The following is a 20,617-nucleotide window of genomic DNA, read 5'->3' on the forward strand; positions in this document are numbered from 1 at the left end:
CTACTCATGTGGGGTATCATTGGTGATGGTATCACTATCAGTGAAGTGTATCATTGAATAGCCCTCCTTGTTGATAAGACTTGTGTGGTGACATGGCACGATGTGACTAATAAGTTTTGACCCCATTGAGCCTTCTTGCACAAAGGAGGTACAAATATTTACATAACAACTGAGAGTATTAAAGTTCTAGCATCCTTAATCATCTACACTTGAGTGACACAAAAGAGTTTGTCCAACCAAGTTTTGGGTTGGGTTTCTTGGGTCTCTAGTATCCCACCTTTGAGACATTTCCTAAGAATGTATTGGTAATGCCAAGATTTTTGAAATTGTTAAGAATGATAAAAACTTAACACGCGGCAATGAAAACAAAGGGGAAAGAACTCCATGAAGAAGTCGTGTTGCCATAAAGGTTGAACATACTCAGGTAGCGATGCTTGACGCCTATGACACGCTAGGCTCATGGGTTAAGTGACAATAGTCCCGATTGCTTCACCCCAACTAGAGGCTTACATCCAAATTCACCATAGCTTTTGCTACAACTTCTTGGTCCAATCTCTCCCCATATATAGTGAGGTAGCGATGCTTGACGCCTATGATGCGCTAGCTTGATTGCTTTACCCCAAGTAGAGGTGACTTCCCGATTAACAATGACATCTTTCTTGGTCCAATCTCTCTTCATACTGCATGTTGTGTGGATGTAGGCACATGTGATGCCAATTGTGCGTCATGCCACGTGGAAAAACTCGCAATAGGCCACGTTGGATAAAGCTGGCCACGTATATGCGCCACGTGGGAAAGGCCGGCGGCATAGCTTATTATTCGGTCATTGGGTTGTAATTCTCGTCGTCTTGTTCGATCGCATCAGGGGTTCGTTCGTCTTGTTGGATCTCGAACTCGCCATTTGCCATAGCCAATCTCTGCCCTGCTGCTTCATTACATCGCAATGGCCTCTTCCACCTTCGCTTCCGACCTCCTCACCTCAGGTAGACTCACTTTTGTGGCTGTTGGGGATCTCTTTCTGGCCACATCGTTTCTTCCTTCCTTTCCACGACGTTTTGTCCTTTGATTCACGAGGCTGCGCCGTCTCTAGGGAAGCTCTGCTCGCTTTTGCCTCGGCCATTCAATCTGGAAATCGGAAGGATTCCTAGTGGAGTTTTTCTCTAAATGTTTAGGCCATCGACTTGTTTGGATGGTAGTCTGCTTTGTCGTCTTATTGAGGGTTGAGGCGTACGCGGGATGACTCTTGAATTGTTTGAACAGGAAATACCAGTATTCAGTCGTAAAGCTGTGACTGACTACGTTTTTTTCCACGTGTGACTGAAAGTCGTTTGTTTGCATTAGCCCAAGCTCAGCCAGATCCTGAAACGTTCATTAGGAGTTGCGTAACTTACGTTAAGGGGTGTAATCTTATACATTTCTGTAGCCGTATCTGGTTTACTGCTCAAATCTCTTTACGAGACACATGAACAAAGACAACCAGCCTCAGCACGGCAAAATTTGAGGATTGAACTCACGGTTGCGACGATGTTGAAGCGAGGGGGAAGATGTACGATGGAGAGGACGAGAAGGTTAGGCAAGGGAAAGCCCCAGGTTGACTGAGATTCCTCACTTGGTGAACTATGGAGAAAAGGATGAAAAAGCAACAAGAAGAAAGTAGAGCAAAAGAGTGAAAGTCAGATGATGCGATTCTGGGTGTAACTTAAGGGCTCTTTCTGCCACGTGGAGAGGAAGAGTCATGGCAAAGACCGAACCCGTGGTTGAAGGCATATTGGAGCCAACACATCTGACTTTGACAATGTGGAGTTGCTTAGATGGTAGTATCTCGGTCACTACGAGTCAAGGTAACTAAAGAGGCATTCTCTGGAGTTCTTTGTCTTCCAAAGCATTGTACTTTTTCTGAGTGAAGGTACAGCTAGAGCTTGAGGACCAGGACGTTGTCATCCAGTTGAAAGACAAAGGGAAGGTTGTTGCATGAAGAATGGTTGAGGCAGATCACTTTGGATTGAAGCATGACGGACTTGGGTACATCGGCTACTGTAATGCTTCAAAGGTGTAGGAGATTGATTAGGTGGTTGGACCATTGGTGGGCATTCTAATATGTGCTTACTTACTTCAAGGCAGGCAGCAGTGGGGTCTAGTTTTGAAGGAGGCCATATTGCACACGAATGAGTTGGACTCTTAAAATTGCAAAAGCCTTCCTTGGTTAAGAGTGGGTAAGAAAGTGCATTGCAAACAATAGTGCCTTCAAACCTATGTCCAACAAAATTGAGTAGTTCAAGTCATTGGAGCTAGCACATCAGGATCTGACAGTGGGGGAGTTGCCTAGTCGTGGGACTGGCAACATCTTAGTCACAACGTGTCAAGATGACAAAGAGGCACTCTCAAATGTCCTTTATGTTTGAAACCAAAGCTAGAGCTCGACAACCAGGAGGTTGTCATCTTGTTGAAAGACTTAGAAAAGGTTGTTGCATTAAAAATGGCAGAAGGAGACCTATAAACCAACACAGCCATGTTAGCCATGTCATTCTAGTAGCCGGCTACTAGACATTTATTCATTGTGTATGCACTTGATGTATATGTTGTTCGAACATGAACTCCTGCTTAAGGATGCAAACACCTCAATGATATAGGCTCAATCTTGGTGTCGTCAGTTGGCGTTAGCTAAGCTTGTTGCCGATCACGTGCATTACCTTCTTGCTGAGGTGTATGGGGCTTCTTCACCTATGAAGGCTCTTTGCAACTAATGTATTCTTTATCAACAAACTCCACAGGGAATAATTGGTGCCATCCAATTTATCCTCCTGGGCCAAAGCCTCAAACACATCTCCCAAATTCTGATTCTAATTTTGAGCCATCTTCAAAGACGAACGCACAAATTGCCCTAAAAAATTCACAAGCCAATGCTTGGCAAAGCAAATGCAATCAGATCTTAGCTGCAAATAAATCTTTCCTTGGCATGAGGGTCAAAAAAGCAAGCAATGAAGAACAAAACCCCAAATTTCTGAGGGAAAACAAACAGTCCAAATGCAAACAAAAGTGTACCCGAGTGAATATGCAGTCTATATTTATATAAAAAAAAAGAATATGCAGTCTATTGGCTGTAAATTAGCAGCAAAATCGAGGAACAGGTTGGCCTCTTTTAGGATTTGCATAAGCTATTTTAGGGTTCTGAAACAGCAGAGGCAGCTGTTTTAGCATTACTCACAGTTTGCAACAGCGGTACATAGCAAGGGTGACCTAAATCTGGTCAAAATGTTGACTAGAAACAGTAACATCACCAAAACAGGGGCTGCACTAGGTCGGTTTTCAAAAGAGAGGTAAAAAACGTAGTAGCATGTGTCTTGACTGAAACTGGTTGGAACAGGAAAAGAATGCTGAAGCAGGTCCGAAAGTGACCTTGAATTAAGGGCTGCTGCTTAAAAATGGCCAAAAAATAGAGGTGCCTGCTCCAAAATAGGTGCAACCCCTGCAAATCCTAATTTTGACCAGAACAATCTGCTCTTGAGAACCACAAAACTGCTTGAAATAGAAAAAACGACTTCGAAAAGTGGTCGACCAGCCCTATCGTAGCTTGAAATCAGCTGTGAAACACCCCGAAGTAGTTGAACCAAGTCTGAAAACTCCTGTAAGAGATGGCAGCTGAGCAAAAACGAGCTGTCCAGTATAGTTTCTCGGGATGGATGGTGAGTCTTTGTGACAGAAGTGCTTTCTCGAGGTTGGGGAGAGATGTGGGCAAAGTGTGGGGGAGGCTAGGACAGCCAGCTCTGATACCAAATGTGAGAATGGGGTGAGGATTGACAGTGGAGTGAGCAGTTGTGAAGAAAAACGGGATCTGAAGTTGCAAGTATGAAGAATGAGAGAGTACCCTAGGGCAACCCAAATTAGGGTTATAACCCATAGACAGTCAACCACTAATTGTGGTCCAGGGAAAAAACCTTAGATTAGGAAAAATGTATACCTAACGCTTCTAACTAATTATTACCTGGCAGTGCCTTAATATACCAATATTTCCAACGCCATAGTGGTCTATTATGTGATGATTGCATGCTTCGCCATCGTTTGGCATACTCGTGGCATGTAGCATCCTTCAAGCAAGTAACTACTTTATGTGTGGTAGGTAAGTGTTGGTTGCCTATACGGTGCTGGGTGGACACATGGTAACCCTCTTGGTCTCACATTACTTGCATGGATCTAATCTTGCATACTGCTACCCCATTTTGGGATGGACTAAGAGCTATAGTAAGCTGATGCTTGATCCCTCTTGAACTATAGAGCTGATTGAAATCTACTAATAAGAATTCATCTCCCTATCTTCGTTCTCCACGATTGCAGCCACACTCTAAATTTGTCAAATGCCTTGGATTTCTTCTTTAGAAAGTATACCTAGATCTTTGTGCGGAAGACATCAATGAAGGCTAGAAAAAGCACTGCACCTTCAATTGATGGCATGGTGATATACCACGAATATTTGAGGGAACTACACTATTTGCTTTGAATGTAGGTTCTTTGGGAAATGGCTGCTTGCTTGTTCATCATGTAGGAATCATAAATATCTGGTGGTGAGTGGATTGCAAGTAGAACCATCCACAAACCCATTCTAGTGTATCTTGCAGCGCTTATCCATAGGGATTCCTACATCTTTCATGCCAGAGTTTACTAGTCATTTTATAGAGACAATTATTTGACACACACCACACCTTGATGATCAAACTCAACCTTCATTCCATGTTGGTAATTGTAGGAATATCCATTGGTTTGAGTGAACTGTACTACTACTACTTCTTGGTCATGCATGTGCCTGGTGGCACGTTAAGATACCAACCATATTTTGGTTTTGATAACACATTTTCTATGAAGGGTATCTCCTCAGTGATGAGGAATGACTCTTGTTGCTGATGGTGTCGTGGCTTCTCATCGTCATCCTTATCGGCTGCTTTTGTCTTGCACTCCTTGGCAGAATGCCTGATCTCGTAATAGAAGCACTTGTTCTTTTTCTTCTAGAATTTTGATTCTGAAGATTCCGTCCTACATTTTCATCTTAAGCTCTTCCTCAAGGATTATGGCTCAGATCTCCCAAAAATTAACAGGGCTGCTCCTTTAAGCTATTGTCAGTGCCGTGCTTTGTAGCTTCGAGGTGGCAATGCAGCTTGATTGGATTCACGGAAGTAGATAAGATGTTGGCGAGGAGCAAGAATGGCAATTCAAAAGAAGAAAGAGAGGAGTCTTTGAAGAAGGTGAGGAGGCACTATACATCAGAGTCCTCGGAATTGTCAAATACATCATGGGATTTTTACAAATGCCACCGTCGCTATGAACCAATACTAAAAATCAAGTTCGTGCAAATGGCAAAGTACGTTGCAGATCACAAATCCGAGATGCTGTGGGGTTGGATTAGGATTTGGATATGTACTTTGTTCGAGAGGAGATTGCTGAACAAGAAAAAGTCATTTGCTACTCTCTTTCTCAGTGGAATGATGGCTGTATGACATCAAGTACTTCAGACACATGGCATGATGCCGAAGAAAGTACTTGGACCTGGAAACACTAACCTATTGTTCTCCAGTGGGTACCAGTGAACAAGACTGACTATCCGACTTGACCTAAGGCTTAGAGACGGACTTACGTAGCTTGTGCCTGGCTGTCTATGGACAAGGGCCCACAAAGGGGTTACAGCATACGACAAAATCTCCTATTAGGGAACTATTACGCACTTGTTGATGTAGCCAGTGTGTCACATTGCACCCAAGTGCAGGGGTGCATGTGACATTCCCTCCTTTTTAACTTGGCGGTAGGCTCGTTGCTTCCATTTAGTACGCCAACATTTGTGGGAACTCCTGGAAAAAGTTTTCGTCCAATCACATAATTTCATGGGTACCTCGATCACGGAACTTGGTGTAAAACTTTTGGATCCTGTGTCCTGACCCATGCTTGAATTTATTAAGAAGGATTTGCTCTAGCTGCCAAACTTCGGCTTCATCAAGAGCTTTAGGTTGCTGCTCATCGAAAATCTCGGTAAGAGGAGGTCCAAAATACGGCTTCAACCAAGCTAGATGGAACACATTCTGCATAGTCCAACTGTGTGGAAGGCGTAACTTCATTGAGACATCATTGATCTTTTGAATGATAAGGAATGGTCCGAAGCTCCTGAAAGATAGCTTAGGGCATTGCTTGCCCACCTGCTTGAATCTTTACTTGATAATTTGTAAATACACCCATTGACCCGCTTTATACTGGACATCGCGTTTGGATTTGTTAGCCTGGCGCGTAGCGAATGGTGAAGATGACGGTCTAATAAACTCTGTGCGTAGTAACTGAGATAGCTGCTGCTCTAACTCCCCCTCCATAGACTTGGAAAGTCGGTAAGGGAACTTACTTGGAGGTGAGAAGTCCGGAATCAAATTGATGCGATGGTCATTCTGTCTATTTGGATGTAGCTGGGGTGGAAGATAATCCCGGAGCATGATGTCTTGGAACTCTTGGAGTAGATCCTCCATGGCTTGCCCCATTGGAGGAGCAGCTTGAACTGCAGTGATCTGGCACTGGACGTAAACAAGTGCACACATGGCACCCTTGCGGGCGGCACGACCTGCTTGGATATGAGATATTAACGGAATCCCTGATATGCTTTGATCACCGCGTATCACGGCGGGCTCAGGTAAACCTTCCACAATAGTGAAGGTGTCCTGCCACCAATTAGGCATCGGTACATGCTCACGGAACCATTGAATCCCAAGGATCATGTCGCACCCCATCAAAGGTGTCAGTATAAAATCTTGCGTAAAAATGACCTTCTGAACTGAAAAAGTAAAATGGATGGCCTTATGCCTGATGTGTGTGTGCAAGTCGGGTGTGAACCCGTCCACTACAAGCTCTTGAGGCACCAAAGTTCACCCCATTGTCTTGGCAAGCTAAGGGGAGATGGCATCTTTTGAACTCCCCATATCGAATAGGATATGAATTGATGCCCATTAGCTGTGTCTTACGCTCGAATAAGTGCCTTCTTTTGGTATGAGAGGTTGCCCTCCTTCTTACCTTGAAAGACTACCGTGGGAATGGCGTTCAAAGCAGGGAAGATGGCATTTGTAGATGAGGCTGGTGGCGGGGCTGGAAGAGCCAATACATTGGTGACGGAAGAAGTAGGCGCTTTCGCAGCCTTTTCGGTAAGCCTCTTAGGACAATCCTTCTTGCCGTGCCCAGCGATGTGGTGGCACTGAAAGCAATGATGTTCTTGGTGGTACCGCTTCTGTTCGTTGGGATGTAGAGAGCCTCCCGCAATGCCCGCTTTAGCCTTCTCATCTGGAGTCATCTTTGGCTTGGACTCCTTTTGACCAGAAGCTTGGCCATCTTTCTTTTGTTGCTAGTTGTCCTTCTTCTGATCCTTATCCGCTATGTTGTTTGACTGCTGCGGGGCTTTGGAATCCTTCTGGACCTGCTGGGGCTTTTCCCCATTCAGCATCATTCCTTGATTCTGGCGGGACTTAGTGCCCGCTCGTAATCGGGCGGGTCGAAGTTTCGGATGGTAAAACAGATGTTACTGTCCAATCCTTGAATGAATTGCTTCATCTTATCGCTCTCAAACATGCCCAACTGTTGCGCCAGAGTAATGACCTTGTTATTGTAAGTCAACACAGGCAAACCATTTTGGGAGAGAGGAGAAAACTCATCCTTTAGGTTAAGCGGCAGTAGAAAACGGGCTTTGAGATCGGTAACAAACGTTGCCCAAATGAAATTCGTCTTAAAAGTTGTTTGGTTTGTATGTTTTGCCATCAGGTGACCGCCTCACCGGTAAGATGAGGGGCTGCTAGGTGGACTTTGTCTTACTCATCTTGAATCCGCGCTAACGGAAAATGAGCTATAAATTGATGAATGAACTGAAGAATAGCTGAATGGTCACGCTTACCATCATACTTAACAAAATTTGGAATAGACCGGGTGAGTGGTGTTACCTTTGTTGATGACAAGGCTGTGGTGGTGACCGTTGCCGCGCTCAAACTTCCCTGCATAGTGGCTAACGTCTGTTTGTGTTGGAGAAGCATAGCCTCTCGGTCTAGCTTTTGTTGCCTCTCTGCCTGGGCGAGCTCTGCGCGCCTCCTCATTCTTGCGTTCCTCACACATCACTAAGAGCAGTTTTTCAAAATATGTGGCTGCTCTTTCTTCCAGCGGCTTTTCTGCTTCTTTTTTCTCCAGATGTTGTTTTGTCTGGTCCAGCTGTCTTCTGCTTTCTTCTAGCTGGGATGAATGTTCTTCGAGTTGTTGTAGGAGGACCCGATTCTGCTCCAGAAGATTCGCCATTATTTCTTGAGCACTTGACGGAAGCGTATCTTTTTCGTAGTCTTTCTCGTCTTCATAGTCTTCAAAGTCGACATCTTTTCCTGACCCTTCCATGGCACTTGATTGTGTGTCCTTTCCGGATCTCAACACAACCATACACCTATGGTAGTCAAGTTGGAAACAAACCGAAGCTCTAATACCAATGTAACATGCAACGGTAATCTAATCGTGTAATCACAACAAGACCTTTAAACCTTTAGAGAGGAATTAGCGTTATGCACCATAGAGAGAGAAAGAAGATCAGGGTAGAGAGAGAATATAGTCGACAACCCGATTGGGTCCTTGTACACACTGAGGGCCCCCTCCCCCAATCAAGGGAGAATTTGCTTTATACTTGGAGAATTGAGCGATACAAATAACACTCTTTGAGAGAGCACGGAAATGCGCTTCCTGAAGAGTAGTTTGCGCTTCTGAAGAGTACACTGTGCACACATATTGCAGACCCAAAGACCTGAGAGGCAACAACGACCAATACCGAGATGTTGATGCTGTCCACACTGACAATGTAGGGCACTTCTACGAGGCAAGGAAGAGGCTTGTGCTGTACACCGGGATGCAGGGTTACTGTGTGAGTGAGAGAGTGAAAGCTAGGAGTAATAGATGTTAAAAGAGATTTGAGAGATGACTGAAATATAGAGCTGAGAAGTGAGCTGTGCAAAACTGTAAATAGAACTTTTAAGAGCTGCTGAAACGGTTACCCAAACCTTACTCCGTTTGCTGGTCCAACACTGTGCTGAAGGGCTGCATGTACTTCTCCCACAGATGGCTGACTGATGGCCAGGGAACTGAGTCTGATCAGATGGAAGGCACAGAGGCTGCTCCGAGGGCTGAAGGTTGGCTGAGGAAGTGCTGAAGATTTGAGGGCTTTCAAATGAGGAACGAGGGTAGCCAAGGGTCCTATTTATAGGGCTGGCTGGGCCAACCAGCTAGCTGTAAACAGCTGACTGAGTCGGCTGATTTACAGGCTGGTTGGCTTGGTTCCAGCCTATACATAGCCTCAGGGGACTTTTTTGGCAGCTTTTGCAGGCTGCCTTTCCTGCTTGCCCTGGGTCTTCCTGGTCAGCCTTGGGGGCCCCCTCTGGAGCTCCTAACCTAGGTTATGACCTAGAACTAACTAAACCCTAAGATGGAAACACTAACCTAATGTTCTCCAGTGGGTACCAGTGAACAAGATTGAGTATTTGAATTGACCTAAGGCTACATCAAAATCTCCTATTAGGGAACTATTACGCACTTATTGATGTAGCAAGGGTGTCACATTGCACCCAAGTGCAGGCGTGCATGTGACAGCACCATTGATTCCGCTGGCTAATCCAATGAATTTGAATGCAACAAGTTTGAAGTGCAAGTTCACTGAGTTCCGTGGCCGAAAGAAGGACGATTTGGATAGCCACGTAGCGCAATTTGAGACCCGATGGCGGCGAGTGGTTTCGACACAATGTTTGGGGACCTGGAAAAACTACAACAGTTTGTAGGTACCTTGAGTGGCAGGGCGATGAGTTGGCTTAGTCGGTACGGCCTAGCACAATTCGCGGATTACTTGGAGCTGAAGACAGCTTTCCTGCACAAGTTCGCGAATTACTTGTAGCTGAAGACAGCCTTCTTGCACAGGTTCCGTAAACAGAAGACACCGAATGACATCCGTAGAAAATTGCGAGAACTCCGACAGAAGAAATTGATGGTGGAAGATTATGCACAGAAATTCCGGAATCTCAATGCCAGGTTGGATGCGGGGGGAAGACCCACAACCTAGACATTGGTGGGATATTTTTGCGAAGGATTGAGACAAGAGATACGTAGCACAGTAAGCAAATTAGAAATCAAAGGCGTCAATTGCTTCAATGATTTGATAGATGCAGCTAAAAGAGTGGAGCGGCGATGCGGATCGTTCAAAAGTTGATCTAAGGGTGAAGATTCAGACATTGAGTCTGATTCGGATACGGATGAATCTGGCAGTGATACGGAATCCTGAAGCGAGGATTTCTAGGATTCCGAAATTGATTCAGATGATGAGGACAATAAGTCCAAAAAGAAGAGAAAACACAAGAAAAAAAATCCAACAAGAAAGAGACGAAGAAGTCAAGAAAAGAGAAGAAGAAATCAAAGAAGAAAACACGTGAGATAGAGAAACTCATGGATGAGAAACTGAAGGGTTTAGGAGCACTGAAGTCAGCATCTCAGTTGAATTGCGATATCTGCACAAAGAATCACCCCACTAGGGTTTGTTGGTATAACCCCAATGCTTGAACAGTAACCCGCAAAGTGGCCATCGACCCAGTAGTGGCACAGACCATGGCTTAGGAATAATTGGAATCATAGAGGCAACTGGAAGCAAAGGGGGAATTGGAACCCGCAAGTGGTCTGGGGCCAACAAAATTCAGGTGTAGATAAAGATTGCAAATACGTTTGGAGAATGGACACATATAGGGCCCGATTGCCCACTGTGGTGCAAACATAGAACAAAGAGAGGTTTGGAGATCATGCGTTGGCCACCAAGATGGGGGCCGCCTCCACAGGACCAACCATCATCATCACAAATAAGTGCAGTACCGAACGAAGAATGGGGAGATACATCCGTATGCCGAACCAAATCCACAGACCACGCTTACGATTGGCAGCAATGCAACTGCTCAACATGCGACGGGTGGATTACGGCAGGTGGAATCAGAAAAGGTCAATGTGTATGTTGTAACACAATCCAAGGGTCCAATTCAAGAACCAGTAGAGGAAGTGCAACCAAAGAAGGAGAAACATCTGAAGTGGAAGGACCAAGAGGAGGTCCGAATGATGACATTGAAGCACATTGAGAAAATGCAAGCGGATGGGCAACAAGAATCAATCACGTCAGAATGGGAAGACGGATTCTTTTCTCTCGGAGCCAACGAAAAGCCAGAGAAGGATACAGAAGTAAACCCTATAGTCCAGAAGCAGCTTAAGACTACTGGCTTGGAGAAATTTTCAGTTGACAGCCTTCAAGAAGGCGGAAGTAAAGATTCCAGTGGAGCGCCTGTTACGGATGATTTCAAAAGTGAGGAAGAGGTTGGTGGCGGATCTGATGTGGCCCCACCTAGAGTTCCAACCTCAGGAATTCGTACCACCAAGTCGCTTAGTATCTTGTTGGTAGTCTTTCTCCTCTTCAAAGTCTTCGAGGTTGAAATCTTTTCCTGACCCTTCCATGGTGCTTGATTGTGTGTCCTTTCCGGATCTCAACACAACCATACACTCGTGGTAGTCAAGCTGGATACAGACCGAAACTCTGATACCAATGTAACATGCAACGGTAATCTGATCGTGTAATTCACAGCAAGACCTTCTTTAAACCATTAGCGAGGAATGAGCGTTGTTTATCATAGAGAGAAAGGAGATGAGGGTAGAGAGAGTAGAGTCGACAACCGATTGGGTCCCTGTACCCACTGAGGGCCCCCTCCTCCAATCAGGGGAGAATTTGCTTTATACTTGGAGAATTGAGAAATACAAAGAACACTCTTTGAGAGAGCACGGAACGCACTTCTGAAGAGCTTAGTGTTCACACGTATAGCAGACCCAAAGACTTGAGAGGCAATGCCAACCAAGACTAAGACCTTGATGCTGTCCACACTGACGATGTAGGACGCTTCTGCAAGGCAAGGAAGAGGCTTGTGCTGTCCACCGGAATGTAGGGTTACTGCGTGAGTGAGAGAGTGAAAGCTGAGAGTAATAGATACTGGGAGAGAGAGCTGAGATATGACTGAGAGAATAGAGCTAAGGAGCAGGTTGTGTAGCTTGTAAAAGAAAGCTGAGAAAGCTGAGGAAACAGTGTCCAAACCTCTCTCCGTTTGCTGGTCCAAACCTCCGACTGTTGTGCTGCGTGGTCACCTTCAGATCAGGCTGAACTGATGGCCAAGGGATTGAGGCTAGAGCAGGGCGAGACCTGAGGAGTTCAGGGGCTGCACAAGGAGGCTGAAGTGGAGCTGTAGGAGAGCTGAAGGCAGGAGCAAACTGAATGCTTCAAAAGGGCAGCAAAGGGGCCCTTTTATGGGGCTGGAACTGAGCCAACCCAGTCTGTAAACAGCCGACTGGGTCGGTCTGTTTTATAGACTGGTTGGCCTACAACCAGCCTATAAAAGCCCTCCCTAGCTCATTTGCCAGGGGGGTTTTTGGGCAGCCTTTGCAGGCTGCCTTCCCTGCTTACCTGTCCAACCTTTGGGGGCCCTAAAGGGGCTCCTAACCTAGGCTAAGACCTAACCTATAAGATGGAAACACTTAACCTACTGTTCTCTAGTGGGTACTAGTGAACAAGAACTGAATTGTTGACTTGACCTAAGGCTGAGAGACTGACCTACGTAGCTTGTGCCTGACTGTCCTTGGACAAGGGCTCACAAAGGGGTCACAGCATACGACAAAATCTCCTATCTGGGAACTATAACACACTTGTCGATGTAGCGAGTGTGTCCCCTTGCACCCAAGTGCAGGGGTGCATGTGACAAATACCAAATTGTCACACTAAATTCTATACCCATCGTCATGCAAGAGCCACACAAGTGCAGATTGCTTCCACACATGAGCAAGCCACACACCTCGATATACGAATTCGAGATATGGTACTTTTTGTAGTTGCTGAAAAATGCCTTCATTCCCCCTAGGATCCTTCTCTCCACACACATGCTCCATTTGTAGTTTTTTGGTAATTCTAGGCCCAAGTACTTGTGAGTTTGCCATCTCCAAGTCCTCTCTCTCAAATGTGAAAGTGGGTTGCATGTGTCTTTTCCCAATTATCATAACCTTGGCGTTGGTGATGTCTACTTGCATGCTGGAAAGTCTGCAGAATTTGTGTAAGGCATCCAAGTGTCTCTGTAGTCCTTGTTCATCCGGTGCAAATCTTTGCAAATAGGATCACGCCCTCTGCATATAGCAACAGAGGAGTGTGTAGCCTACAATTCGGGACCTTGCCCTGCCTGGGAGCCCTTAGCAAATTGTCTAGTTCAACAATGAACAGCCCAAATAGTGCATCATGCCAACCCCCTCCACTTCATGATGCAATAGATTGTTAGAATTATTGGCATATTCTAGGCAGTGGCCAATGTAATCCATAAGTGAGTTAGGGGCACTTTTCCGTCACTAGGAGGTTTTCCCTCTGACCACAACTAGTGGGTTAGTATAGTTTTGTCACTTGGACAAATTTATCCTCTCACTTGTACTCACCTAATCTTTCTATTGCACACTAAATGTTTTTATCTACTTCTCGCTTGCTTTTCTTGCTCCCTCCTTTCTCACATTTGGTATCAGAGCCTTGTCGAGCTCCTGCCTCCAGCCCAAGCTTCTCCCGTTCTTGTCTGCTACTCGTGCTTCGCTTCCTGCTGTTCGTCTGTACATTTCAATACCAGCGCCAATCCGTACAATATGTACCGCTGTTGACATTCCTTACAATCCGTACAAGTGCCGTACATCCGTACTGTTTGTTCCGTATAATGACTGTGCAACAGTCCGTACACAGTACAAATATCCGTATAGTCCTTGGAATCTGTACCTTTCTGTGGCATACATACATTGTGCAGGTTTTCTTTGCAGGGTCTTCTTTGCAAGATCACGTTGCAGATAGCCATTGTTTGGCTTAGATCTTGCAGAGAATTTGGGCCTTCTGTTTGTTGTAGGCATTGCAGTCAGGTTGTAGAATCTGCTCCAAAAATTTGGGGCTTTTTGGTTCTGCTTGCAATCTTGCAGACAAAATTTGGGGCTTTTGCAGATAATTGCAAAATTTGGGGCTTTTGGTCAATTTGCCCTCTTTCAGTTGCAATTTTTTGCGGGAATTTGGGGCTTTTGCATTTTGGATGCAATTTGGCAGTGGACAGATCATTTGGGAGCTTTGCAAGCAGTTTTGGTCTCAGTTTGAGTCACATTGCAGACATTTGCTATATTTTGCAGATTTTTGGCATTTGCAGAGCATTTTGGTGCATTTCAAGCCTTTGATAGGCGGTGACAGAAATTGTCATATTGGGCAGATTTTTTGCAGACTTTGGTTGTGCATCTTACATCCTAGGAAGGGATTTTACTTGTCTAGTTTGCTGCATTTTAAAGTTGTCTGGTAGATATGGCTTAAAACAACCCCAATGAGGTGTTTAGATACCTCACACATGAGGATAAGTTGGATGGCGCCAACTACTCCTTGTGGAGTTATATGGCTTGCAACATCTTGGTTGCTAGACATCTCTGGGATTATGTCAATGGAGATGAGACAAGGCCAGAAACTATGGCTACACCTGTCACTCCTACGGGTGGAGGCAGGGGTAGAGGTCAAGGTGCAGGAGCAGGGGTAGAGGTCAACGTGTAGGACAAGTGGTAGGAGTAGCAGCTGCTACTTTGGTGGATTCTACAACAGAACTGAAAAGGTGGGATTCATGGGATGCACAAGCTCTTTCAGTCATCTCTCTTTTTGTCAAGAGGTTTATCATTCCTCACATTCGGTCGTGCAAGACCTCGAAGGCAGCTTGGGAGATTTTGGAGAGCATGTTTGCAGCAAGAAATGATGCTAGAGTTTCCTTCTTGAAGAGAGAGCTATCTTATATACATATGGATGAGGGAAATTCTATGAACGCTCACGTCACAAAACTTCAGGATTTGAGGAAACAGTTGCTGAACATAGATGAGATTATTCTGGTTGGTAGGACTCTTGTTGGTAGGACTCTTGTTGTAGGAAGAGCAGACAAGAAAGAACATGGCAACACGGGTTGGCGAGCATGCCATGCTTTCAAAGTTCAGGCCTAAAGGGAAAGGGCAGCAAAAGCAACATGGAAATCATCCCACACATTATCATAAAGCTGATTCAGGACAGCCCTCTCATAAGGCTAAAGGTGATGTAGAGAAGCCTAAGAGGAAGGGCATTTGTCACTACTGCAAGAAGCCTGGTCACTACATTGGTGAATGCTAGAAGCGAATAGCTAAGGAGTAAAAAAAGGATTCAGGTTTGGCTGTCTCAGATGCATCAGCTCCTAATCCACATGATGGAGGAGATGTTACAGCCAACTTTGTGGAAGAGCATTATGCCTTTTTGTCTTGCATTTTAGATTTTCTAGTGGCTAGTCCAGATACTACAGCCACTCTTGAGGATGACCCGTATGCTTTCTTGACTTGCAGCTATGACTCTTCAAAGGATGCATGCTCTTTCAGAGTCAATGAGACTAAACACTTGGTATTTTGATAATAGTGCTTCCAAGCACATCACTTCAAGGGAGAGTCTTTTTGCATCTCTACATGCACCATCCGCTAAAAAGAAGGTGACATGTGCAAACAATTCTTCTTATTCAATGTGTGGAGTGGGTGACATCATACTCACCTCCATGGATGGCACAGATTGCAGAATTACTGATGTTCTTTATGTGCCAAGTATAAAGAAGAATTTACTTTCAGTGTCCTCTCTCAATCGAGGAGGATTTCACGTCATATTTGATGATGCTAAGTGTGCAATCCGAGACAAAGAGAATGACTATGCTTTGATGTTGTCTGGCACTTTGTATCGGGGTCTTTTTCAGCTTGACATTTATGAGAAAAGATCCGATCTTGCTCTTTCAGTGAGCACTCCCACTGCTGCGATGCAGAATGCAGAGTTATTGCATGCCAGATATGGGCACATGAGCTATGGCAGCTTGATGACACTTCAAAAGCATGATATGGTTGATGCATTGCCTCCTTTGGTTTGGAGTCACCTCCTCCTCATGCATGTGAGGGATGCATCCTTGGTAAGATGCATAGATTTCCTTTTAAAAAGGATGATGCAGTAAGAGCTACTGGCAAATTACAGCTCATATACAATGATGTTTGCGGTCCCATGAGGACACCTGCTTTTGGTGGTTATCTCTATTATGTTACATTCATAGATGACTACATCAATTATACTTGGGTTTATGGCGTGAAGAAAAAATCAGATGTGTTTATGCATTTCAAACATTTTGTGGCCATGGTTGAAAATGAGACATGACTCAAGGTGCAGACACTTCGCATTGACAGAGGGGGGGAGTATATGTCTCATGAATTTGAGGCATTTTTGAAGGAGAAAGGCATCACACATCAGCGTACAGTGAGGCTTACACCTCAGCAAAATGACAAAGATGAGTGGAAAAATCGCACTCTCATGGAGATGGATAGATGGATGCTTACCAGTAAGAAGTTGCCTCACAGATTTTGACTCGAAGGCCTCATGTGTGCCAATTATGTTTTGAATGGGGCTCCCACAAAGGCTTTGAAAACAATCACTCCCTATGAGGCTTGGCATGGGAGAGAGCCTTGAGTGGATCACTTTCGAGTTTTTGGTTGTGTTGCATATGCCTACGTGCCTGTGGAGTTTCGACATAAGTTGTCAGATAAGGCACTTAAGTGTATCTTTGTTGGGTATAGTGCACAAAGCAAAGGCTATCGTCTCTACAAATCTTGCCACTCGCAAGATTTTTGTGAGTAGAGATGTTATTTTTTCAGAGAATTCAGTTCATACACATGCTGAATTTACTATTCAGCTTCTTCAGTTCATGTTTTTGAGGGGATGCTTCCTATAGCTTTTGGTTCCCCGGCTGAGGCTCATGCTGAAAATCAGAATATACAGCAATCTCCTCCTGGTCCACATGCCACGCGCTGATTTTGTTCCTCCACAGTCAGTGGATGATGTTGTCAGGCAAGAGATTCAAGAGATGCATGCAGCCAAAACAGTTCTGAATTGGTTGCTACAGACTCTCAGGGAGAGTAGACTTGAGGCACCTTTGCCTGGCAGAACTCGTAGTGCAGTAAGGCATGCAAGAGGGGCTTTTTCTGTTGAGACAGCTTATGCAGGTACTCTTCTTGATGAAGAAGAACCTGACTCTTTTGAAGAAGCCAAGGATAATGTGCATTGGATGCATGTCATGCACAAGGAATTGCAGTCCATTGAGAAAAATCAGACTTGAGACGTTGTGGATTTGCCACTAGGGAAACATGCCATTGGTACCAAATGGGTTTTCAAAGTGAAAAGGAAGCTAGATGGGTCCATTGAGAGGTACAAGGCACGGCTGGTTGCCAAAGGCTATGCTCAGAAAAAGGGCATTGATTATGAGGAGACTTTTGCTCCTACATCCCGGATGACCACCACAAGGTCAGTTATTGCCATGGCTGCAAATTTTGTTTGGAATGTCCGTCAGTTGGACATAAAAACAGCTTTCCTTAATGGGGACTTGCAGGAAGAGCTTTATGTCAAACAAACTCCTAGATTTGAACTTTCGAGCAATGCACTTTAAGTTTGCAAGCTGAATAAAGCTTTATATGGGCTGAAACAAGCCCCACGTGCATGGTATGCCAAGATTGATACCTTCCTGGCAAGTAGGGGGTTACACAATAGTCCCACGAAGGGGTTACACAATAGTCCCACGGAAAGCACCCTCTACATCAAGAAGGATGGCGGGGATATTTTGGTCATCATTCTTTATGTAGACATGCTGCTCACAGGGTCAAATGAGGAAATAATTGCAGATTTCAAGGCTGAATTGAAAGCCGAATTTGACATGACAGATTTGGGCATGTTAGATTTCTATTTGGGGATCCAGTTCATACAAGACAAGCGTGGCATTGTTATGTCTCAATCCAAGTATGTGCAAAAGCTCTTGGATAGGTTCAACATGCAAGATTGTAAGCCTATAGCCGCTCCCATGGAGCCGGGGCTGAAGCGTACTATGTATGATGCAGGTGAATCAGTGGATGCCACACTTTACAGCCAGGCTGTTGGATGCCTCATTTATTTGTGCAATACAAGGCCTGATATTCAGTATGCAGGTAAGCAGGTATATGCACAACCCAAAGACAACACATTGGCAGGCTGTAAACTTTCGTTATTTGCAAGGCACAAAGTCTTATGGCATGTTTCCCAGGGGGGGTGACTTGCAGATGCATGCTTACAGTGACTCAAATTGGGCTGGAGACTATGACACTAGGTAGTCTACTAGTGGTAATTGTTTCTTGTTGGGCAAAGCTTGCATTTCTTGCGGAGCAAGAAACAATCTACTGTGGCTACTTCCTCATGTGAAGCTGAGTACATGGCAGCTTTCATAGCGATAGTTGAATGTGTTTGGCCTCGTCGTTGGATGGACAAAAGCAGTAGAGCCTAGACCGCCTTCACAGCCACCCTCATCCACATTTAAAGCAAGTGAACAACTCAATCACGAGGTAAAAGGTATTCATTCAAAATCCTTGTCTCTACACATCTCTACATTCAATTCATACTTTGGCCACATTTCCTCCCAAAGCCAAACAACCTCAAAAAGAACCCAATGGACTACACAGCTCAAGACAAGCTCTCCTATTGACGAGATCAAGCTCAGAAAATACATAGAAGACCCATGAAACATAAATCCCAAGAAAATGACAACTTCAGAACTGCATAACTGCCATGAACACTTTTTGACAGCTCAAGGTATAAACAACCATGCATGCTATGAACCCACATCCCTCAGGAGAGCTTCTTTCAACCGTCTTCATGATCATGAATCCAAAAGGGACTGTCCTGTCAACATCAAGTCCCGTCAACATCAAGTAAGTGCACCAGCTTCCAATAGCATGATCACAAAATCATAGGATGTGCAAGCCCTTCATACATGTTCTCAATGCTCTTCATGCCAACTCTTTGATCTTCAAGTGCTACTGTTACACCTTTTAGAAACCAACTATGCAAGCATTCTCCACAACTACATCTATTCACCATGTACAACCAATTAAGGACTTTATACATTTCATATACAAGCAGAGTGTTCTTCACGAGCTTTAGCGGAATTCTTTGGGTTTGGGGTGAGCCAAGCTCTTGCATCACAGGTCGCAAGCAATTGATGAAGCCTTATGACCAACTAGGGCTTCTCTTCTGAGATATGTTGTCTTTTCTGAATGCAGGAAGTGCATAGCATCTGAAAAGAAAAAGAAAGAGTCTGGTCTTGCAGTATCTGGTTCTTCTAGTGCAGAAGATCGACATGAGTTTGCTAATTTCGCACAAGACCACCATTGGGCTTTCTTGGTTACATGCCAGTATAATCCTAATGTTCATGATGCCTGTATGGCAGTTTCAGATGTTCGTGATGCCTGGTTCTTTGATAGTGGTGCTAGCAAGCACATCACTTCCTGCGGGAAGTTATTCAGCTCATTCGAGCTTACGTCTAAGGGGGGCAGTGTCACATGTGCCAATAATGCATCATATACCGTGAAAGGTATTAGGCAAGTTGCTCTTACTTTTGTCTCTGGTGCTATTGTCACTCTAGAGAATGTGCTTTATGTTCGAGGCATTCGTAAGAACCTCATTTCTATTTCAGCCATTGCTACATGTGGCTTTCAGGTTATTTTTGATGGTGTGAGGTGTGCAATGTATGATGTTACACATGCCTTTACCCTAGTTTTGACTGGCACATTGTCTAGCGGTCTTTATGGACTTGATGCTTATGACAGATGTTCATATGAGGATGCTGCACTTGCCGATGCACATGCCTTTGCTATTGATTCTACCATGGCAGATACTCATTTGTGGCATGAGAGGTTTGGACACCTCAATTTCGGAGCCCTGGTGAAGTTATATAAGGAAGATATGGTTGTGGATCTTCCCAAAATGCATATGTCTTCCAAACATGCTTGTGAACCATGCTTACTTGGTAAGATGCACCGTGCTGCGTTTCCCAAGGATGGGAGAGTTGGTGCTTCACGTAAGCTTTATCTGGTTCATAGTGATGTTTGTGGACCCATGAAGGGTTGCAACTCTTGGGGGATTCTACTATTTTGTTACTTTTATTGATGATTTCACCAGGTACACTTGGATTTTTGCATTGAAATCCAAGTCTGATGTTTCTTCATGCTTCAAGCACTTTATTGCCTTGGCTGAGAATGAGAGTGCGCTGCACATTGCTCACATTAATACAGACAGGGGAGGTGAATACATGTCGAAGGAGTTTGCTGTTTTTTTGGCTTCCCGTGGCATTAATCATCGATGCACGGTGCCTTATACTCCTCAACAGAATCCCGTGGCTCAGTGGAAGAATAGATCAGTGATGGAAATGACCAGATGCATGTTGAAAGGCAAACATTTGCGTAATAAGTTGTGGTTGGATGCGGTCATGTGTGCAAATTACATATTGAATAGATGTCCTTCAAAGGCATTGTAGACTATCACACCTTATGAGGCTTGGACGGGTCGTAAGCCTTGCATTTCCCACATGAGGACTTTTGGATGCTTAGCTTGTGCTCATGTGCCTTCACAGAGATGCACTAAGTTGGATGATAAAGCTGTTAAATGCATTTTTCTTGGGTATAGTTCAGAGAGCAA

General features: G+C 44.6%; 1 protein-coding gene across 1 annotated transcript in view; it reads left to right on the forward strand.

Moving 5' to 3' along the window:
• Positions 1 to 837: 837 nt before the first annotated feature.
• The window catches only part of LOC147896360 (uncharacterized), a 55,513-nt gene continuing 35,733 nt past the window's right edge, over positions 838 to 20,617 (forward strand). The window contains exon 1 of the mRNA XM_087382951.1: positions 838 to 983. Coding sequence (XP_087239077.1) covers positions 944 to 983 — 40 coding nt within the window. The 5' untranslated portion in view covers positions 838 to 943. The remainder of the gene's footprint in view (positions 984 to 20,617) is intronic.

The sequence above is a fragment of the Dipteris shenzhenensis genome, chromosome 12 (assembly GCF_047967505.1).
Source record: "Dipteris shenzhenensis isolate YYH24624 ecotype China chromosome 12, Dip_SZ_1.0, whole genome shotgun sequence".
Taxonomy (NCBI): Eukaryota; Viridiplantae; Streptophyta; class Polypodiopsida; order Gleicheniales; family Dipteridaceae; genus Dipteris; species Dipteris shenzhenensis.